General features: G+C 42.5%; 1 protein-coding gene across 2 annotated transcripts in view; it reads right to left on the bottom strand.

Annotated features, from left to right (window-relative positions):
• kaznb (kazrin, periplakin interacting protein b) overlaps positions 1–24,415 on the bottom strand; it is a 98,170-nt gene that overhangs the window by 13,312 nt on the left and 60,443 nt on the right. The window contains exon 5 of one of the 2 annotated variants that reach the window (XM_053432896.1): positions 11,381–11,488. In XM_053432896.1, coding sequence (XP_053288871.1) covers positions 11,381–11,488 — 108 coding nt within the window. Of the gene's footprint in view, positions 1–7,980; positions 8,404–11,380; positions 11,489–24,415 lie in introns of those variants that run through there. The other variant, XM_053432905.1, reaches the window with a different exon arrangement.

The raw sequence follows: 24,415 nt of genomic DNA, 5'->3' as shown, positions 1-24,415 counted from the left end.
AGCATCTGCCTCATGATTGTAATGTAAGTGACTATTTTATAAACAGTTACCACTCTGGATAGTTCCCAGACCTCAGTGACAACAGCTTTTTATAGGGACTGCTTGTTTTATTCAGGACTAGAAACAGAAAGTCATTCCAATAAAAACTTGACAATGAGGTCTGAGCACTGTTCATAGCAACTGAGACATTCGTTTTAAATGATTCCTTTAATTCTCATTTCTGACATTAATGCTGTGAGAGGCACAAATGTCAGAAATGCCAGAGACAGACATCGTGGAACTACATGGCAACAGACACCTCTGTTTGTTTTATAATTTTTGGGGAAATGGCCTGAAACTTAACCACAGACCGTTTTTCTGTAGCACATCATGAAACCCCAGTTTCAATGGACCTTAGTCAACCTGACAGCAAAGCCATGAAAATGATAAGTGCGGACTGAGACAGGGTGTGAGAGATGTCTGCAGTGACAGCCGCCAACTGTTCTGCCCCGAGGACTGACAATGTGCACGACTGTCTCTTTCCCACCTCAGTCTCCCTGACAACTCAAATCTGTGTAATTTTGTTTTGTGCCGTGGTTCCACTCGGCTATTTCTGTCCAAGACAAAGCCAGAGGGCGACGACACTGCCCGCTGCCCCTCCGCTCGTCTCTCAGGTGCAGTAACTGATAGTTGGATAACAAGGTCATACATTATTTTACATCTTTCCTACAGGATGTAGACACGCAGCGCTGTCATAGCCGTCCTCTTGTTCTAATAGATGACGCCTGGGAACAACGTAATTACTGTATATTAAAGCCCTTACAAGGAACTTTTCTTTTTGGTTGATTTTGAAGTTTCTGTGGACAAAAGCTGTGGTGTGTCCACTGTCACCTGTCGTAATAAACCTCTGTATTGGAAGGAGTGAAAAAAGATGCCAAGAAAACACCTTTCTCTTTAGATTGGTTTCACTGTAATAATATAACATGAAACAAGGACCGCATCAGTTTACATCCTTTTTACAGACAATGTCTCTTTCTTCTCCAAATGCAGAAGACAGAGATTCCTAGGTACAAGGTGGGGAGTTCAAAATACTCATATAGAGATAAAGATACACAAAATATGAACCCATTTGTCAGTGAAGACAATGTTCTAACAATATCAACACTGATTTGACATAACAATAGTTATTTAGTTGTTATTGTTATTCAGTTGTCATATCAAATAAATGTATACAGGGGAAGAGAAATCCATACTCCCCCCCTACTGTTATTGTGGGCCGATGGAACATCCCACCTGAGACAATACCAAGTTACACAACTTACAGGGGATTCAAGTTGGCTTGAATATCAAACCACACCATAACACACAGATGTTTCCACAGCGGTTAGATAATGTTTGGTAATTATCATTCTAACCTCATCCATCCTGGACCGTTGGTCTGTCAGGGCTAGCCTTTAGCGTAGCGCCTAGCCCAGCCCACTTCTGTTTCCTCTTCCCCCACCTAAACATAGGCTTCTTCCAGCCGGATTGCCGTAAATCAATGCTCTGACCTCGAGGGTAATCCGTCCCAGCGACAGACATTGAGACATTGAGAATAGTTTATAAAAAAAAAGCCAATTTTCTCCCTGATGTCTCATTTGCTGTTGTCGGTCATAAAGAGAGTTAGAAACTCCTTGTAGGGGCTGTAACATTGTCTTGTTGGACACTGGAGGACTCAGGTTCAGAACATCTTGACCATACTGCTGTCAATATATATATACCTGGAAATTCACGAGGCTTTAACACATCAATGGAAACCTGGTCTGTGGAAAGAGGAGCTCTAAGAACATCAGTGACGTTGTAAACTTGAATGTTACTATCATCAGTGTGTAGTTCATTACTTTGGACTTTCTACAATAATTCAGAAATAAAGCTTGGTTAAGTTGCTCCAGCTGATCTTTCATTGCTGTCTTCTTCTCTTCCTGCTGGTTAGGTGCACAGCTTCAACACATTATCTATAAGCTGGTTGGGGAAGTGAAGCTAAAGCACAGTCATGTTTTTCTACAGAAACTGCTGGGGGCGGATCTGAAGTAGGACTAAAGTGGTTTCAGCTCAAGCAAGACATTAAAGAAAAGCAACATCATCTAATGGCGCATTTCTCAAACAGGTTCCTCTTCTGCAGCAGATAATTAAATCAGTAAACATGAGGACACCCATATCAAAGTTTTCTTTATATGCACCATCCTTTCTATGTGTCATAAGCAGTATGACAAATGTTCAGTAGGGATGCTGAGAGGGTAAAAAAACAAAGGCTTTTCTGTAACTCACTGATAGGAGCAAAGCTGCTTCAAACAGCCAGGAGAAGCTTTTCTTTCATATGCTGCTCTTTTTGATCAACTTCTCCCGGAATTAACCAGTGAAAACATCAAGAACTCGTTTCCCAGGAAAGTGTCCTGCTCATGTGAAATGGAAAACATTATGTAAGAGTGGATCTGCAATGCAGGTGACTGTGTTGACTCAAACTGTGAGTCTCCCTGAGGGCGAGCGAGCGGGCGCCGTGTCTCACTGCATGTGAGCTAAACGATACTCCAAAGATTATTCCTGCATCGTTTCCCTTTATGATACAATATACGTTATCCTTTCATACAAAACTAATAATATAATAAATATCAAAAGCTATAATGACGGATATTTTTTTTTTTCTGATCATACTTAAATGGTTTAAAATCATAGGTCATGACAAGAGGATCATAATCAAAACCCCATAGAAACAGAATGTTGAACTCAGCTACTTACATTCAGTCCTGCACAATGAAATCCATATTAAAGACAAATAAATAGTTGAAAATACAGTATCAACTGGAAATTCCATTATAAACTTTAGAAATAATCACCAATTGCATGATTGGTCTATTAATTAATTAACTGATCAAGATAATTATTGTTGTGGTTATGAAACTTATGACAGATCTGTTAATTTCACTCCAGGGTTTGGAAAATGAACCCAAGACGTGGAGAAAAATCATAGGTTTTATCCAATGAGCTTTGGAATCATATTTGTTACGTTATCTAATCTGTTTTGAGCACAAAGTTGAGTTATATTAGTTGAAGCAGAGCAGAGTCGTCCCTTGTTGCCGCTGGATGACTTGACACGTACATGTGTATGTGCATGTTGTCTGTGTCTTTCTACACTGCATTATGAGAGGAGCATATGTCTGCAGCAGCAGCTCTGGACTCTAATGATTAATTAATGACAAATTACAGTATAAAGATCAGTTGAGATTGTCCTGGGAGAAGACAGCAGTCTGCTGCAGCTCCTCATTAAACACAACGTGCAGGTAGGTAAACACAGTGGCCTTGACAGAGAGTGGCTGGTCTGAAATAACCCATGGAAGTAATGTGTCGTGGAGCAATAAGCCTGATCTTATTAATAATCTCTGTGGCTGTAGGGCCTTTCCTTAGTTGACAAGCCGTCTGTCTTAAGAAAATGAACTGCACAGGAGAGGATGTGTTAAACAGGTGTCAGCACAAACCCTCTGTTCCTTAGTACGCTCTTATGTCTCCTATCACATCCTCTGTTTGCAGCAGCCCTAGCACCACGGCTCTGAGGAACGCACACGTCTGGATGGATTGTCATACAATTCTGTGCTGACGTTCATGGTCCACAGACGATGAATATTAATGAGAAGATGGTGATCACATGCGCCGACCTGGGCTTCCAGTGTTTGAGCAGCCACAGAGTGAGCCTCGTGTGCTAACTTACACTCAGAGCTAATTTTACATTCATTGTTTTGATTTAAAACCTTATAGTTGGTGCTAGATCGGATCAATTGAAGTCCCCTTCTTCAAACACCAGCCACCAATCAGAGCATCGCTCAGGAGACTCTCTTTAAAAAGAAGAAGAATAGAAATGTTGATAGTTGATTGACTGTACTTTAGCATGTGGGCTTGTATGCTTTGTATGTATGCTTTAAATGTATGGCAACACCTTTTGCAAGCTATGGTTTTTGCATAAATTATATTTTGGGTGTGGGAGTCGGCCATTAAACTGCTCAAACAAAACTTGGTGCCTGAATCGATGGTGATCCTCTCAGATTTCCTCTACATCTGACCACATAAATCTCAGCATTGTCGTTAAGAGCATTTTCCCAATTGCTAGAGTGGCTCTAGAAATAAATCTATATAATAGATTCTCATAAAATGACATATTGGTAAAAGGCCTGTTTGGAGTTTCTCCTAAAATAAACATCTTGTTGACAACTCAAGACAACAGGACAATCCAAACCCTCCGGAAGGTTTTATGAAAGAATAGCATCAAATGAACTCCAAACCCAAATCTGACAGAAAGACACAAAGAAGGGAGAGAGGGAGAACAGGCTCAGCCTGAGAGGATTAACAAATAAACACATTCATCCTGTCAGAGGCTTCCACCGAGTCTCACATCACAGGGAGGTCAGGTGGGTGGGTGGCAAAGGAAGGCTGCAGCGATTAGCAGCGTTTTTTTTAAATGGTAGGTAGGACTATATTTAGCTTCTTTATTGTTAATTTGTACTTAAGTCACAGGAGGACCCTTTGCCATACAGGAGCAGAGGTGGTATGGACTTGTGTGGGCTGCAAAGATTCAAATTGGTCATGCTTACTCTCCAAATAGCAGAGACAGGCCTCAAGTGTATCTCATACACCTCAAATCCTGATTCCTGACAGCACGACACCATGAGACTCTTAACACTGCACTTCCTGCATCCTGAAAAGGCCCCTTCGAGTCGGGGTCAGTTCCGCTTCCCACTCAGGGTACCACACTGCCTCTCTATGGTACACATTGACTTAAATAATGCATGTTGCTGGCTCCCACAGCTGCCTGACCAGAGTATTCACCCATTAATGATAATTCATCTGTGTCAGCAGCAGAGTAAAACTCTCTGTGTCAGCACATCTATACAATTTGAATATGGATGTTGATCATTTATCGTTTTTTCCTCTGAAAAATGTACTTGAACACTAATAACATGCTGGTATGGTTGGAGTGTTCGTGCCCGAGCCACTGGAGCAGATCAGAATAGCTGCAGCGAACACCAGGTCCTGCACGTTGCTTGTGTATATGCTCAATTTTGTTTACGTAAGGATGCAAGGACAGTATACCTATGAGTATCTATGAGTAAACAGTATCTATTGGGAACAGCTTCCAGTAATTAATTGCCCCTGGGTTTATATTACAAGTAAGGTCAGTGCAAGGATGCCAAGTGCAGAAAGCTGTAATTGATTCACACTTTCATTATGTGCAGGTTAGGCTCGCTGCCAAGGATGTGCCACTGGAACTTGGATGAGGCTATTTCTAACGCTACTGTCAAGGTCTGCATTTGGAAAAACAGACCCTCACTGGGACCTGACAGCAGCTTCATTCACAGCGCGTGGCTTCAGTTGTCGTGATGTCAATTAGCCAGTGATTGAGCAAATTGACTTTAATGACATGGAGGCTCTGACCAGCAAACGGAGCTTCCTCTGATTAATGTAGTGACAATGAGCTGATGGGAGCATATGATCAGTGGATATCCTTGTTTTTAATTCAATCACTGATGGAGATCACACATGATGATATAGAGGAACTATCTCTCATTTCAGCCAATCGTGTGTTCAAGAAGATTTGACTCAAACACTGAATCTGTTTCAATGTCCCATGCTCGTCTCTGTGCAGTGAAATATATGTATATACGTATGAGAGGAGACATTCTGGGGACATCAGTGCCTGAGGCTGACATTTCCTACTTAATGTGGTTTTTTTTAAAGAAATTGTTTGACATTTACAAGTTCACTTTCTCATCAAAAGTTTGGTGAGAAGGTAGATACCACTGTCACATTTTTACATAAATATATCACTGGAGCAAGTTTAGCTTAGCTTGGCTTAACATAAAGATCTAGGGGAAACATTTATTAGAAACATCAGGTATTAAAAATGTGATTATGCAGTATAGATTTAAATTTCTTTCTAGTACGCTTAAAAGGTGCTTGAAGGCAGATTTCCTTACCCTTTGAAAAAGTAAGGGTAACTCCACATATTCCGATGCTCTTATTGGTTGTGGGTCTATCAAATTGTATGCACTCACTTTTTATAACCCTTGATACCGCCCCTTGAAAATCAACAAACAACTGAGAAGATCCAGATCACACACATATGAGAATTGGTCTGGCTATATACCAAGCTATGATCCCATATGGGCAGATGCTGGAGCTGGGCCTCAATATATATAACAAGAGATCGGGGGTGTTGTCTCCTTTACTGTGGACTGAACTGATCTGTTTGAAACAGCAGAGAACGAGGAATCTACATGAGTTGATACATGACCTCCCTCATGTCCTGCAGCAGAATAATCCAACTGGATTCATGTAGCTGGAGCTGCTAATGAAGCTTATATGTAAACTATAAAAAGTCTCACTGATGAGTTTAAATCGTGTAACGTACAGAAACTAAAACCATTAAAGTCTATGCAACCTGCTCGGTGCTCATTATCACTGAGTGTAACAGCAGTGGAGATGATGTTCTTACTTTATCAGCTCAGACAGAAAGTGAATATACATAACACAACAAAAAAGTCTTGTCTCTCTGACGGTGATGGTGTCATCTGCCTATTGGCAAAGCTCATCATCTTACAAGACCCCAGGGTTCATAGTGCAAGAGCCATAGTAGAGGTCAAACGAAACAAAGACCTATTCAAACAAAAACCACGGCAATACACACATGAATGTAAAATCCTGTTGATGTCGTCTGACCAAAGAATAAAGATAAGTCCTCAAAGACAGAGCCTTGTACCTTGGTCTGGAAAACAACTCAAAAGTATATTTTAACATCGTCAATCAATCACAATGCACCTTCAGTCGCTGGATGATATTTCGGATCATGTAGATTGTCCCTCTGTTCTATTTCCTCTCATGTGAGCATTAGCACGTCTGCTGAGCTATTGATGTATAATATTCTGTAATACTGTTCAATGTCTGAAACCACTCCACTCAAATACAATGCTGACAGAAGATTAACAGATTACCATGTTATCCATATGGACATGTATGTCATATCTAGGTCAGAATGTGGTTCTGATCTGAAGTAAAACAGTAAATAAGTCTCGGATAAAGAACAGATTTAAATAAATCTGAGTTGATGGACAAAAATAAATTGTATAAAATAACTTGTATATATAACTGAATATTTTTGTGAATAGAATGTAAACAGCCTGGTGATTTTGGGCTTTTTGTTATATAAAACAAGGCGGCGTTAGACATCATCGTTGGTTCTGGGGAAATTATAACAAGGAACAAAGAATGTTAACCTGTAATTTAACTATTATCTTAAAAAAATAAGTGATGGCGAGCGTAGATAAACATAGGGTTAAGAGATGATTAGGTTTTATTATTATTATTATTATTGTTATTAGAAGTAGTAGTTGTTGTAACACTAGTGAAGTAATAATAATAATGTTGCAGCTGATTGTGGTTAGAGTAATTTGGACTAATTCAAATATAATGTAATCACTACACCAGAAAATCTAATTCTATACACCGCAATAAAGATATAATCTGTAAAGTACCTGGTATCAATAGCTGTCAAATAAATGTGGTGGAGTACCTTTAAATAGTTTCCTCTGCACTTTAATCCAATACAGGCATTAAGCAGCATAGTATTTCAAAAAATAAACATTAAACTTGTACGTAAGAATGGTTCTTTAGGTAAATGTTTACTCCCCAGCACTGATTACTGTACTGCACGCATCACATACTATTTAAATGACGAACATGGGGAGGTTCAGTCATGTGGTTTGGTTGTGACTCTCGAATTCCTCTCAGACAATTTCAACGTGGACACATACATGTCAAATTCAGCTCACTCACACAGCACTGACACCAGCCAGTTTCATGGCCCACGGCCCACCCCCCACCCTCTCAACACACAAACAACGTCTTCACTTACCCCCCCCCTCCTCCCTATCTCTCTCTCTGTCTCTCTATCTACCTGCCTCTCTCTCTGTCACTCACCGGCCTTCCCGTCCTCCTTCTCCGACCTCATGGCCTCCTCGGCACAGGCTCCACTCAGCTCCACTGTCAACTGTGGTGTTGGTTCTCATAGCAGGTGAAAACAAAAAAATGAAAAAGAAGGCACACACACACTCTCTCTCATGTACAGACCAGAGCACACACCATTCAAACCAACACACACAAGGCACCGCCACAGACAGCCGCTCCCAGCCCTTCTTGCCGAGGCTCCACCCAGACAGGTTACCAGGAAGTTGTTTCCCCCAAGAGCCACTCAGCTACATGTCCTCCTCTTTTTCTTTCTTGTTATCAGTTTCTTGCCGACTTGCTGTATACCTGTTTAGTGACACGCCCAGACGCAGCTAGGTCAACTTTCTGCCGACGCCCACCCCTTGCTTTTCATCTTTCCTCCCCCATGATCGAGCACAAACAAGGAGGAGGGGGAAGGGAAAACAAGCTGCACCTCGGGCCTCAGGTGAAGCAGCATGTGAGCCGGTGGAGCTGTGACTCCACCTGATGGCCGAGAGCGAGCAGAAGCCAGCGTGTGTGATTACACTCAGACTAAACACAGAACAATCCTCCCCTCTGTATGAGAGCGACGCGTTCCCTCCGAGCTCTCGGTGCCTTTGTGGCCCGCGTCAGTTTACATTACTCACTTCCTGAATGTGGATGTGTGTTTTGGCCGGAGGAGCAGTAGGAAAATAAACTCTGAATGAAAATGCTTGATAAAGGAAACATGACAAACTGGATTATTAACACAAGTTCTGCCATGTTTCTCTTTTCCAGGGTCCGGTCCATGACAGAACAGCCTGTCGTGTTCAACGGAAACTTGGACACGTGTGAATATGGTCAGTAGAGAGCATACATCTGTCCAGGCCCAACTGTAATTTCATTTGAACATAGTTCTTAAACGATCCAAGACATTTAAAGGGGACCTAATATGCTCATATATCTTATACTGGCCCTTTATGGATCCTGCTCAGCTGTTTCCGGACAGTGGCCGAAAAAAAAGCTCTACCCTCTATAAAACCCAGTTTAAATCTGCTAAATCCAGATTTTTTTATTTAAATCTGCACCAAAATGCAAACACTCATAAGCCGTTTTCAGAAATTAACTCCACAAATTTGGGCCTGTGCATTTCCCAGAGTTTGCCTTTCACATATGAAGAATGCAGCAGTAGACTATCCGGGTCACTAGAACAAGAAAATCTCTTCATGTTCATTTCTCATCCGTCCACCCAGTTTCATGGAAATCTGTGACGTCGTGTTTGCTTAATGCTGCTGACAATCAAACAGTCATGCAGTAAATAAATAGACAGGGGCAGAAACCTGACCTGAAAGGTAATAAATTTAAGGCTCGCCCAGTTTGCCGCTGAGGCTCCTTGGGCCTTGAACCCAGAGGGACGTACAATCAGGTGGTTCGAGGAAAGCGACAAACTGAATTAATTCAGCCCGTAGAGCTCGACTTGATATTAACTCATTATGAACTTTTTAGTTTATGAACACCTGAGTAACACAACTAGCATCTTAAATCACGAGTGTACACATCATGTGTGTTTGTGTGGCAGAGAGGTTTGACTTCAACCTTTTGCATTTAAGAGACGTGACAGCAGTTCAGAGCGGTCGAGCCATTTGTCCTGCTTGTCGGAGGCTGACGTCCAGCGTTTTGGCTGCGTTCAAAGATCAGATGTGCTCTAACCAGACACTTGTCACATGAGGCAATGGATCTGTCAGTCACACGCTGACACCTCAAGGACTACGGGCAGCCTCATCCTGCCTGAGATCAGAGCCGAGACAAGAGATCGCAACGATGACTCCTCTATAGCGGACAGAATTAACATCTAATCATGAAGGTGTAGTGCGAGTGCACATCTTTCTCAGAGGGACTTTGGCATCTCATATCCGCTTTGATTAAATTGAACCCGTCTGAATACAGCTGCTTTCATATGAATATGAGTTTTTGAGCATAATTCCAAGGTCACGCTGCAGCCTGATTCACAGTATTGCTTTCATCCCGACAATTCTTCAGTCTAAAGTGATCTGCTCCTCAGTGTCCGCACTCTTCAGATGAACTCCCCAGTATCACGGTGTCATTCATTTGCTTTGCTCACATTACAGCCAGGAGGAATCTTAAAAGCTTCACTCCTTCCTACCCTCTGCTCTCCTCCGCTGTATCTCTCTCCTCTCTCCTCTCTCAGCTGCACACGGTGGACCCGTCAGTCTGCATTATCAGAGCTGGGGGAGCGTTGATAGAGGGCCGGGACGGAGCGGCATTATAATATTGGCTAGCCTTGAGAGGGAGGAAGAGAGGAGGTGGAAAAAAAGCAAGAGGAGGAGGAGGAGGAGGAGGAGGAGGAGGAGGAGGAGGAGGAGGAGGAGGAGGAGGAGGAGGAGGGACACTGAAAGCGGCGATGGACACTGAGGGAAAGAAGAAGAATGAGCGACTGAGGTCATCACTGTTGCTGCTCATTGTTGATGATAAAAACACGAGGCCTGTCTAATAGCCTCCCAACGTGCTCTGCCAGATTGGCATTTCTATTACTCTACACACTCTTTGCTATGGAGAATAACACCCATCTTTATGATGAGAAGAAGAAACAGACATGGGGCTTATAGATTAAGCAACAATACACATGCGATCAATAGACTTTATGATCAATACCTCTTCTGGTGCGTATTATTACCGGCTGGCAGGTTTGATAACCACACATGAGGGACTGAGCGAGACTATTATCCTGAACCACGCAGCCGCCTCTATAAAACATTTTATCTCTCAGACTCATGACAGTGAAGGAGCCTTGCTGCAGTATAATAAACTTTAATAAAACTCCGTTCAGATTAAAGCTAATTGCAAAGTGAAACGTTTTTCTCTGGCAGGAAGTCAGAGGCCCTAAGCAGGATTAGTTTGGGCTACCTGCGTCACAGTGGATAGACCAGCTTTTGTAAACATTCTATTAATATGGTCTATTGGTTTAATTCACTGCCTCGCGTTGCATACATACTAATGTCACTGGTGTAAGTTTAGGATCCAGCAAACGTGATAACCTTCACTCGTGGCCCTGATGTCTTAGAGTCTCAGTTGCAAGCCATAAATGATCAACCCTAATTCAGCGAAAGACATATGACTTTGGGGGCCCCCTGGTGGCTGCTCAGTTGGCTTGCTCTTTGCATGTGGTGACAAAAAACATGTTATTTAGCCGCGATGACTCAAAGCCTGCAGTGAAATAACTGAGGCCCTGAGGGTCAGGTACCCAGAACTGATGGTCCTCGGCCTGTGCAGGGTCCCTTTTCCCCAGAGTTCAGTCAAGCCGACAGCTTCGTGTCTTTCAACTGCCGGGATCAATCAGTCGGCACACGTCCCGCTGTCACCAAGACAACACCTTGCAGTTTCCAGCGACACGTACCTTTGCCCAGCGAGCAGTCTGCCGTGCCAAAGTCCATCAGGCTGGATATCTCTGTCGGGTAGCACATGTCTGTCACCACCGTCTTCTGTCTGTGATGCACTGATGGATCTGCGGGGGGGGGGGGGCAGAAATTATCAATGAATGCAATGTCACAGTCATTTAAAAATTGTTACACAGACTGTCATCACAACGCTTTATTCACATTCACACATTTGCCAAGTATCGAGGCAAAGATGTGATAACAATGAGGAGGAGTGGAGTGCTGGTGTGTACAGCTGTGGAGCTGCTGTGTAAAATCAGGTGATTCACTCTGACATGATGTCAATTCGACACACACCCCTGAGCTTTCACACAAATATGAACCGCTCCGACAAATCACTGCAGCTGTGATCGGCATTTCAAACCAATAAGAACCCACACACACTGAGACAATAATGATGCATTACTAAATTGTTTAATTTCCCGGCTAACTTGTGACTTATTTCTAAGGGAATCAATTCAGACCAGTTGTTTTGAATCTCACGCCCATTTTCTTCATCCTGTCTTTCCACATAAAATCCTCCTTTTATGTTTTGCATTTCTTTAGTGCTCCTCTGACTCATTTTTCCGCTCCATACATTCAGCTAATGACCCCGATCCTGAGGTTTGTCTGCTCGTCCTTTTCTCTCCTTTCACTTTATTTTTTCTTGACACAGACTCTATTTTCAATCTAATTCATTCTAGGCACAAAAAAAATCTATACAGAGCAGATTGAGTCATTCAAGTAGTGTGAGGCCTGTAGGTAAAAACTACTAATATTTTTGGACCCTCTTATTTAATTGTTTCGAGACTATAGCTCTGCAATAAGGCAAAGGAAATGGGAATTCTAAGAAATAAACAAGAAGACAAACAAACTGTATTATGACTTCAACGAGTTTGAGGAGAAAATATTTCACCACCACGTATTTTGTGGCGCAGACATCATAGCATTACAACGGAACAGATTATATCTTGAAGAAGACTCCCGATCCTGCTATTGATCTGAAATCTCTACACGGAAAAGTCATTCTGCAGATGGCATTCACCCCTCTGAGGCTGTAAATGTCAGATTTCATGTCAGATTAGCCACGACAGCACCTCCAGCAAAAACAAATTAAACTCAAATTAAACATGTCTTCTAGTTAAACCAGGATCCTCATCTATGAAGACAGCAATAAGCAGCTCCCATCAGACGACTTCAGCTGCACCATCTGCACGGCTCCTCTTCCACAACAAGGATCTCTCTCTCTTCCCTTCTAATCTGCATATTTTAACAGCTTCATTTTCATGGCTGAATGGTATTTACCTAAACCGACGACCTTCCCCTCCCTAATCCCCTCCTCCGTCCTCCTGACCTGTCGATAACCGTTGAGGTGTGGCTCAGCTGACCTTTTCCTCCGTCTTTAATATGGTGATTGGACAGCAGGCGGGCTCGAGCTCAGCCGCTCTGCCTTACTTAACACCAGCGGTAATGAGAGCGAGAGGATAAAGCTGCGGGAAGTGAGACTAATTCAAAGACCATTACGACATTTAGCTGAAGGTGTTGGCTCTTATTAAACTCAAAAATAAAGTTGTCAGAGTCATTAACGGAGCTGGTATTTAAAACGTAGACGAACAGGAAGCTGTGTGTCGATTATCACATTCTCCATGTGTGTTTCATGTAATTACAATGTTTCATCTTGGTACATCAACATGTTCTGTATGTCTGAGCTCTTCATTGGTCTATGTCACTTTCCATTCCCGATGGCCGTTACGATAAGTCACAGTCCATTGTATTTCAATGGGAAAACACCCCGTCATTGTGTCTATGTGAGTGCTGCAATGCATATGAATATGTATGAGGCAGATTAGGAATATCCCTGAGGAAGGAGCAGTTTATCTGCCACCTATATTCTGCCTGGTTGAAGCCACAGACTGTTTATAAAGACATGACAGGGCTCCTCTTCCTGATATCTCTGATACAAAAACTGCTCTATTGCTCGTGTGGAGCCTCAGTTTGTGCCGCAGCGATCAGGGGATGGAGCCGCGGCATCAAGGTCCTGATGATACACATACTGACCAATCATGAGTCAGTCTCAACTGTCAATTATGATTTCTTCAAATTAACTTACAGAGCATATTTAATAATCAAAAGAAAAAAGTCTTGAACACACGGTGTGGTAAAAACTACATAAAATGAGATAAAATTCTTTGAAATTTGAGTTTTTGATTTGCTTCATGTCCCACCTCTAACATGGAGGAGGCGGATTAATAAGCTATACTGCAGCCTGCTACCAGGTGGTGATCTAGAGGCTTCACTTTTGAGGAGCTGTCTTGTTCATATTTTTACATAGTCTATGGTGGAAACCTGTAGGTTACCGAAATGATGAGGCAGAGCTGTGCTGGTCAATATCTGTCACCCAGCTGACCAACACAAACAGCACAACCACACACAATTACTCCGACCGAGGAATTACACTAGGTCACAAAACCTCACAAACTAACATGAAAATGACTTTTTGACCCATCGTAGTGGGGAAAGCAGCGGTGTGACCATATGACTTAGCTCTGCTCAGGTGTTGCAGTGATTCATGACATGAAGAGACATCAACAATACTAGGACCCTGAAACTGGAGCAGCTCAATGGAATTCAGCCGTTCATTTTATTATTAACATGTGACTTTCTATTGTGACATGTTAAAATGTAGATGAACTTTTAACAAACACGTTCCTCATGGCTGTATCTTGACAGGAGCCAGTGTCTCAGTTAGAGCCGACGAATGATGAACGAAAGTATATTGTGTTAAAACAGAGACACCTTTAATACAAAGTTCAATACAAAGTAAAAGTAATAAATATATATATATACCGTATATATATTGTCAAAGAAGCAAACATCAGGCTTGATCTTATTAACTGTGCAAAATATGCATTTTCAGTTCATATCAATTTGAAAGTGTTAATATTTTTTTGCAAATGACAAGGGAGAAAACAAGAGAAAAACACAACCCTGACTATCAGAGGGGGGAACACCCACTAATGAGAATATGCTGAGACTGTGGGCTGCTGCAGAAACATGTTTGATTCTAATGCAAACCTGAGTAGGCATCACTGATGATGGCTGGAAACACGCTATAATTACCAGGCCATCCACTGTGTGTGAAAGAGAGAGGGTCAGCTGTAAGTGCTGATTGGCTGAGAGCAGCTCTCTCAGAACAAAAGGTCACTTTATTGTTTCCATGTATTATTCTCCACCACTTAAAGGTTTCTAGTCTTTGTTAGAGGAGGAGAGCTCCAGTGTTGATCAGGGGTTTTGTGGTGCCGATTAAAAATTCAAAGCCTCCGCAATACATAATGAGAGGATTTCCTTTTTTGTTAATTGCTTATTTTATGTATAAGAATAAAAGATGATTAAGTATTAGAACAAAAACAAATGTAAAAACATCCAAATGATAAATAACACTGGGGCAAAAAGGGAGATGAGATGTTTTATGTGCAAAATGACTCAGTTATAATCCTAAAATATAAAGCCCTGCAGACTTTTTGTGGTACACAAAGCAATGACCCCCCCCCCCCATGCCAATAACCATGGTGTTAAATTTTCTATTATTTCCTCTCATGCATTTAAATTGACAAACATAATGTGAGAAGAATTTGAAACACTAAATGGAATTTCACAGCAGTGCCGACAATGAATAAATTAAGAGAGCTAAATGATGTGAACCCTTTTGGGTTTCTAACCTTTGGCAGAACATCGAGCCAGAAAAATCTGGCCTGGTTACACGAGACACAGGGATTGGGTTTGGTTGAGATATTCAGTTGCTGAGTTCTTCCGTGAGGGACACTGATCATCCCGGACCCCGGCGCTCACAGGTCCCCTCTGATACTGTCAGGCACAGACACATGGAGCTCGTCCAAATTCCAGTCACTGCCACATCACTAAAGCATCTCCACTGGTAGCTATTCTTAAAAGCATCAAACATAGAAACCAGTTATTGATTTGACTGATTGGCCCCTGAAGTGCCCTGTCATCAGTCTTTAAACTAACTTATGATACTGACAATAACAGACATTTTTTGAAGAATATTTTCTTCACAAATTTGCTTAGAAGGAACATTAAAAAAAAAAATCAATGCTGTGTGGATTTGCTCAAAGTTATAGAGCAAACAGTAAACAAGGAATAACTTAAGTGCTCACTTTAATGAATCAGGACGTGTGTATTGACCTTTGAAATATAATTGGCCCCTCTGTGTAAATTGTGGCCAATTGATGGCCCCGGATTCAGAATTTCTTTTTCGAAATCTGCCACTGTGTGTCAAACCAGAAAATGACAAATTGCAGCCTCTGTAAATACAAGCTGTAAACATGTCATACAATAATTATTTAACAACTGCAGTGAAATACTTTGGGGCACAGTTGACTTAGTATTCAACGCGCTCTCTACACCATGAGAAAAGCAACAGATAGATTTCTCCTCGGGGACAGATTGAGAGTGGAACTAAAAGCTATATATCGAAGGTCGAGCTGTCACATCTCTATTAAACTACCCAGACAAGCAGACTCAACAACAATGTAATTCTTCTAATATTTTTTGTTTGCCCGGAGCTAAAGGAAAATAACCCACTGTCTATTAATTTGTGTTTATAATAATTCGAGACACAGTAATTTAATTCTCCCAGTGCTCACACAACATTAGGCCTTGAGAAGCGGCTCCAAGGCTGCTGCTGCGATCCAGAGCCTCTGGATTCTACCGCTAAGATCACAGCAGCCGCCTGCCCCGAGGAAACGTGCACAGAAACAGCCCTCAGGGACGCTTCTATAGCATCGGTGAGGAGGGATTGCTTGAGTTACTTGAGTAACCAGGGTTACTGCTGGTGTTGCTCAGCCGAGCAGTCTGCAGTTTTATTACAGTCCTTTGGTTTTTATTATGTTTAGGTGAAAAGACAAAAAAGAAGGAAGCAAAACTGCTCAGTGCAGTTCACGGCTTTAAAACTAGAACGTTCAATCACACGAGGATATATACCATGAGAACAGCTGGACAACCAAAATGTATTCAGTTCATCTCTGAGTCCAAATGAATGTTTCAACCAAATACAAAGACATTCCCTCAAGCTCATAAAAGGAATACCTCAAGGCGTTCCCGGGATATCACCTGCACAAGGCACAAATGTGCTTTGTGAGGCCACCATGGCCATGCCATTTGACCTTTGACCCCCCAAATATATTCAGTTCATCCTTGAGTCCAAATGAGTGTTTGTGCCAAATTTAAAGAAATTCCCCTACAGCCTTTTTCAGAGTTTGTGTTAAAAAATATAGGACGGACAGACGGACGGATGGACAACACAAAAACATGATGCTTCCAGACACTGTCTGATCGCTGGTACGGAGGCAAAACAAGGTGATGCTATGATGTCTGACCTTGGAGTCACTACGGGAGGATGTTGAAATGCATCATCCCTCAGTGACTGGTACGATCATGTGAGTTGAGCTGGTGAATAATCACAGTGGGGCTGACCTGCCAAACTGCAAAGGCTGCTGCTTAGAGCAATGTGATGGAAAAAAAATATATATCACCTCATCCCTCATGCTGGCTACCTTATAGATATATAAACATAGGACAGATGTAGGGTAGCCCATCGAGCATTATGGCCCAGAAAATAAATGTTTCTGTAGCCCTGGAGGATTACTGTCATCCATACACATCCAACACAGCTTCCACAAAGAGCAGCACAGTGAGCTCAAGGGGTGTGAGCCGGTGTGTGATGTGGATCTGTCCTTTGCCACAGGTAACACACCCTTAATTTGGAGTCTTCTCATTAACTCTATCAAGGAGGTTATAATTGTGTTCGTTAGCAGCATTACCCAAAAACAACTTGAGAGTAACTTGGTAGAAGGGCGTGCTATGAGTCAGGGAAGGAATGTTGGTGCAGATTCAGTTTTGATATTTTCACCAATTTCTCAGAATTCATGGAACTTGGTGGGAAAAATGGGCACATTTAACGGACTTATATCGATGAGTGGCATTTGGTGCAGCTTTATTCAATTTAAAGAGACTGTTGGGCCTTGGTGGAGGTATATGCTCTACTGAGTGCCATCCTAGCTTATGCAGTTTGGTGTTGTCCCCAGAGACACAGTACTACAGGGACACTAGAATAAAATATATTTTTGTCAAAACTTTGGCACAACTTTGCAAACACAGAATTAAAGATCACTGTACTCTAGAGATCCCATAGCAAAGTGAGATTAGGATTAAAATAATAAAGGAGACAATCTTAGAGAGAAGATGATGTTATTATGTATTATGTAATTATCTTTAAAAAGTCCTAAATGCAGCAGGTTGACAAGACAAACTGGCAGTAAGCATATCATTATATGCAGACTACAATACACAGAAATACACACACACACACACACAATCCCTCTGCTCATACACACATGTGCGTGTACACAAACACAGACTTTATGGCTCATCTGGTCGACTCTGTGGCTCTCAGCTGGTCATTGCAGGGCATCATCTGCCCTGCCATAACCCAAAGGCTTTGCGGGACCAGGAAAGCTAGATGAGGGTGGATTTAAAGTGAAGATTAAGCAGAAAAATCTGCCTGGAAGAAATCCAGCGCTAACAACACTAAAATAAAAACTCCTCCAGCTCTCCTTGTGCCAAGGCCCTTCCTGTTACTGCATTTGGTAAAAAGCTGAAATGATGGCAGCTGCAGACCCAGCTCAGCTCTTTAATGTCGTCCGAGTGTGGGGACATTTGGAAAATGTGACATGTCTCGCTGACCTCTGTCCCCTTTAGGCCTGGGAATTGATTGGCAATATTTTCACACATAGGCGTGGCAGCTCTGCCTCACCCATCCCAACCACAGCTGCAGGGTCCACGAGGGACCCTCTTCTCCCTGTAGCAGGACTCGGCCAGAGGATGAACTGTCCTTCATATGAGGTGCCCATAAAAAAATGCGGTTCTAGCTTGTATGGCACCATGGGCGGATGTCAATTGTCAAGTATGAGGAATTGAAATAATTCAAGTATATAAACATAACAATAAAATAAAGAATCAAACTATCACAAATTATAACAAATTGCTAGTACAAAAAAACTTCAAGTAAATTAGATGAAAAGAAATAGAACCAAATACGTTTATAGAAGAAAACCTAGTTATTACACAATTTTAATTTCAAACAAGAAACACAAAAACTAAATTGCACATCCTGACCTGTCTTGCTTTCCTCGATGCAAAGCCATCAATTACATCATCATATGAAATATTCCCAGCAATTGCACTGATCACAGTCCGACTGATTTTCTTTTAGAATCACAAGGCTACTGTACAAAAATGAAATGAACTCAATCTCCAGCGCTCCCCCTCAGGCTTCCATGGGAGAGACCAGAGGGCAACCAGAGCCCCCCCCCCTTAGTTCCTTTCAGACATGCAACTCCAGATAATCTCCCAGACATTCTTTGGACGAGCTGAATGTGAAAACGCAAACATCATATAGAGTTTCGTTAGCCTGCCCCCCGGTGAGAACTCCAGATTATGTCCGGCTGAGCCGCTGAACACGCAACAGATGCAAAAATGAATGAGAACCCAATTGTGCAGACATCCTTTGGAGTTAATGTCTGCAAACAGCTTTCGAGATCTTCCCAGTAGGTGGAAGATTGTCGTGCCCACAAACTACAAATAAGGAGCCCACTCTAACAAGTTTAATTGACCCACACATTACCAATATATCACTCACTGGGATAGAAAACTGAGGAAATGTATCTTTTCTTTTTCGCTGCATGCTCGCTTTGCCCAACTCCAGCAAAATGCTACCCTGGGCGGCTGCCTATCCAAATCCACCACGGCACTAAATGCTGTACCCGGGGGAGTCTTGGCTGCAAATGGACCAGACTGACCCACAAGCAACACGGTGAATTGACGGTGAAGATTGTTTGCAAGTTAAAGAATTTGCAAGTAAAGGGGAATAACATCTCCAAAAAACAGCACCATAATGAGAAATGTAAGGGCCCCAGTGGGAGAGCAGATACCTTCCTCCAGGGGAAACCATCACCACTCATCAAGCTGAATAATACAGCAGAGTGAAGCAGCGCTGGGAGTCAGTGGTGAGTGTAACACACAGCAGCAGACACACTGTAAGAGCTGACATAGTGGGTGAGCCACAGTTTCAAGTGCTGACCGTGTGTGATGCCGGGTGAAGGTGTGAATAATAGAACTGAGACTCCACCTTGTTAAGCCGGCTCCAGACGAGCCAGCGGCTGGTGGAGGGATGTGAATCACCCACGCAGGAACCTGCACTGTCAGCTGCACAGGCCAACACACTGTCTCACCTGAACTGTACAACAACTCAACACAACAAGGCCCAACTCAAACCTGACAACTGAATATCTGCCAGGGCGAACAACAACAACATTCAAATCAGATGCCAACATATTTTTTTGACATGTATTAATTATGTTTTGACTATCTTGTTTTTAAAGGAGTTGCCACTTAAGTCAGTTCAAGTCATTAAATGCAGGAGCGACGCAGCGAGAACACAAAGCCCTGCTGTGTTCCTGGCATCAAACATAATATGATAAAAAGTGCTGCTCTGCTATCTTCGTACCAACGACAGTCTAAAGAGCTATTAGTCAAAATGTGTCCCCTTGCTTTAATGATACTCAAAATGGCAGCAGACACAATGATTCTGCAGTGTGTGTGAAAAGAAAATGCCATTTACAAAAAAAAATACATTTACTGAAAGATCTGTGACATTTTCAGAGGTAATGAATCCACAAATGACTGCTTCATGCGCTCTCTACTAGATCTTCCCTGACGTGCCATGCTCTGGGCTTTATTGCAAACTAAAAGATTTCTAGTTATAAAAAAAGTATGTATAAATAAATATATATATGTATACATCAGTAGAGCCCATACCGAGGCAAATGCCCAACATTCCCCTTAAATGTTCTCAAAGCTACAACACATTACACTCACTCAAAGATATCAGTTCACTGATTTTATTTCATCGAGGTTCCTGAATTATTCTGACTAACGAAAATGTTACAAAACTCCTTATCTCACAAAAGTTAAAGCAAGTCAATTTAGTTGTGTAGATCTTGACTGTGGGACCTTTCACACCTGTAAACTGAGAAGTCACACAAGGTCCGTGTGAAACGGCCTTAAACACAGGCAAGGAACTAACAAGGGTTCAAATCACTGCTTCACCTAACAAAGACGTCCAAGGTAATTGAAGGGGAAAATGGATAACTACTGTATATTAGTGCGTTGCGTTGGTTTTGGAATGGGGAACTTGTTCAAAAGACTCTTCTCTCAGTTAATTTAGCACTTCAATGAGATGGACCTGGTCCGAGGAGGAGGAGGCTTAAGAAACGCAGAGATTAATGCCGGAACCCTTCACATGCCGAGCAATCCCACCGCTCATTACTCATCTTACTGCACATGAATTACATAATAAGCTTTGATAGAGGGGGGATGTACGAGAGAGAATTAGAGATACTAGAGCCATTCTGTTATTCTTGGGAGGAGAAAATACAGTATATCACACAGAATTACATCCCTGTGCCGCGTTGATGAATTACCCATTATAGTGGCGAGCTTTACAGTAATGGTGAAAGATTCCGTAAATGAAAAATGACCCGGGGAGCCGTCCGTGCCACGACTTCTCCTCGCAGCCAGTGTTGCAGCAGAGGCTGAGGTCTCCGAGGTCGCTGGCTTCCTCTTGCAGTACATACAGTTCTATAAGAGCCTGAATCAAGATCTCACTCAGCGGTACGCGGCCCTCGGAATGACTAATGCCTCGGCGTGCGGGCCACAGTCTCTAGGAGGGAGTTGACCACTTACTCCTCGCCTGCCGCATCAGAGTGCAGGAAAGTGATTAGCTCTTGTGAAGCAGAGCGTCGGCACTGAAAATCTAACAATCCCCTCCGCCAGTGCTGCTGCCTACGTGAAAGTGTACTCAGTGGGGCGGCGGAGGAGAAGCTAATTAGAATCTCTGCAAAGTTTCACAGGCCGGGCCGCAGTTCACTTCAAGAACATGACACACACACACACACACACACACACACACACACACACACACACACACACACACACACACACACACACACACACACACACACACACACACACACACACACACACACACACACACACACACACACACACACACACACACACACAGGGTCTCTCTTCTTCCTGTAGTCCAATTTGCACATCTACCAATTAGTAGAGATTTCCTTACCTGTAAATTCCTGGTAATTATAATGATGATATCAACCACGGGTCGCACAGTTTGTAGGATTCTTGGGATTTATTTTCAAGTCCAGAGTTTGTGATCTAAATTTTTTTGAATGATAAAAGACGTCTTACTGAGAATGGAGGAATCTCTGTCTGTCCACATGTCTTTATTTCGTTTTTCTCAACGACCTCCCATCAAATCGACTGCTGAGGACCTGAGAAACACAGTGGTTCACAGACAGGGGTCCTTGGCATACTGCAAGATTTTCTCTTGTGTTCTTCTACACAACAGTAGAAACAGGCAAAAAAAGTCAAAGGATTTCAAGGGACATAAATAAGGTGCGTGCGGGGGGGGGGATCCTTGACCAATAAAAGTTCATCCGTCTCCTATCGCTCTACCCCTTTTCCTTCGAGGACCACTGGGGAAGCTGGAGCCAATCCCAGCTGACATAGACGAGAGGCGGGGTACATACTGGACAGGTGAATAGCTGGGTCATATATAGAGACCACTCACTCATTTGCCAGTACAGTTAATCAAGAGACTCCATTCAAACTAACCCTTATCTGAACGTTTTAGGACTGTGTGAACATGCAAACTCCACACGGAATAACTCCGGCTGAACAAGGAACCTTCTTGCTGGGAGGCGACAGTGGTTACCCACTGCACCTCCGCCCAAATGTCTTCACCACCTGTACTCAGAAATGTGCGTGTTTACTTGTATCTCATCAGACTGTGAGTTTAAATCTACAAGGGGAGCATCGGTTTCACAGACTGGTCTTATCATCCTGATGCTTTTTGTTTCCTTGCACTTCTCCTGCAGGCTGCTAAGGCAATTACTGATAAGAAGTGGAGTCGCTCCTCCACCTGCACCTGAAGCTGACCTTTCCTGTGATACTGTACATGAGAGGGTACAGACAACAGCCCACTTGCTCCGTGGTTCACGGTGATTGATGTCGTCTCATTTGCTATGGGAGTTGAAACAGCGGAGAGCGATGCAGGCACTCTTTCTCCATCAGGTTACACCCTTTTTCTCCGCCCTGGCTTTTCGCGTGTCGCCACCATCGCTGCATTAGTGCGGCGAGTCCGACCGCCTCTCCTCTCCCTCACTGCCCTCACTTCCTGCATCAATCAAGCTCCTCTCCGAGTTTTAAAATCCCTAAATCCCTGAACTCATCTGCTTCTTTCTCTCTAAGGATTTTTTTTCCTCATGATTATTAAGATTCCTCTCCTCTCCTCTGTGCTGCAACTCCTGCGGTGATAGATATTCTTTCTCCCCCGTCTGTTACTGTTTCTCCCCCCCGCCTTTAATGCTCCTCCGCCGCCGCCACCGCCTCCCCCCGGTCGGTTCTGCGTCACTGATCACCGTTCGTTCAATCTGCCGAGGCTTCTTCCCTGGAGAGTAACTGCAGTAATAAGAGCAGAGAGGCTTCTGGGATGCATACTGCTGGCGCCCTGCAGGGCAGCCTGTATCAGACAGCCATAAACTTAGGAACTCTTAAACATAGTAAAACTAGAAGAGCAGAAAGAAAACAAGTACAATGCTAAAAAAAAAAGATATTAAATGTTCATTTCTTTCCACAAATCATCATGAATTGCTCGATGAGATTTCTGCAGAGCCTCAGCGTCATCGTTCCAATAAGACACATTGAAATAAGAGGGCTTTCAGTTCCTGTGTCTCCCTGAGGCAGTTCTCTCCAAGGACGCTGCCGGATTGACTGGAGACACTCAGCGGCTCCTTGTTCCTCCACAGCGTCGCCGGCTTAATTAATAAACCGTCGCCTCGGATTCTTCAGGCACCATTTTGTTTCCTATTTACACCGTATATACTTCTGTAGGCAGAGACCACCCGAGACACTTCTGAGCATCTGGCCGAGCGCTCACAATAACCGTGTTTTCACTTTGAAGAGTCGAAGAAAGCTGCTATTTCAACACCGAAAATCAATTTACCATAAAAAGTTACTGTTCGAGGTTTGTTGGGGGAAAGTGGGCTCACTCTTGTGTGGAGCAGGAGATTGCTTTAAAATTCACAGACAGGAAAATGTGCCTGAAGGAAATAGTGTCACTTATATCTCACTGAAAAATATGAAATTTAATTTGATGGGTCAGTGCTGCTTTCCCCCCCCCTCATCTGTAACAGCATAATTCAAGTTCTCTTACAATGTGGGTTATATTTCGGGGTATTAATCATATCGGTTATGGGGATATTACACCCACCGACTTTATGAGTATTCCCACGTTCAGGTTCAATTCAGCTTTTATTTAAAGCAGAACAAAACAATGAAAAGCAAGAGCCCTCTTTTACGAGTATGCCAAGTTTCAAACGCAGCAAAATGCCCCGTCATGCACAGAGAGCGAGAGAGAGAGAAAAATAAATGTTGACAAGTTAAGTGCTTCAAAGAGCCAAGTATTTGATAGAAAAAAATCTATCACAAAGCTCATCACTAAAACATTTCCAACTATAAGATTAATAACATCCTGAGCTTCTCAAAAAAAACACCCGGAGACAAAGTATCAGGATTCAGAATCTGTTCCAAACTGGGTCACAGTCAAAGATGTTAGAAATACTGAGCTTATGAGTTAAAAAGATTCCAAGATTTGTTTCTGCCACCATCATAAATGTTAATATAACTTTCAAAATATTTCACTTATTCATTCAAGTAACTAGTTAAATTATATTCTCTCAAAATCAAATTTCTCCACAAGCTGATTCAAGCCCTGTTTCAACATACTTTTTGTTTCATATCATCAACAAACATTAAATAACTTCATTACCTTTTAAAATACAGATTCTTTAAAA

The sequence above is a fragment of the Pleuronectes platessa genome, chromosome 2, assembly GCF_947347685.1.
Source record: "Pleuronectes platessa chromosome 2, fPlePla1.1, whole genome shotgun sequence".
Taxonomy (NCBI): domain Eukaryota; kingdom Metazoa; phylum Chordata; class Actinopteri; order Pleuronectiformes; family Pleuronectidae; genus Pleuronectes; species Pleuronectes platessa.
The sequence above is the reverse complement of the archived record's forward strand: the minus strand, read 5'-3'. Positions and strand labels throughout refer to the sequence as shown.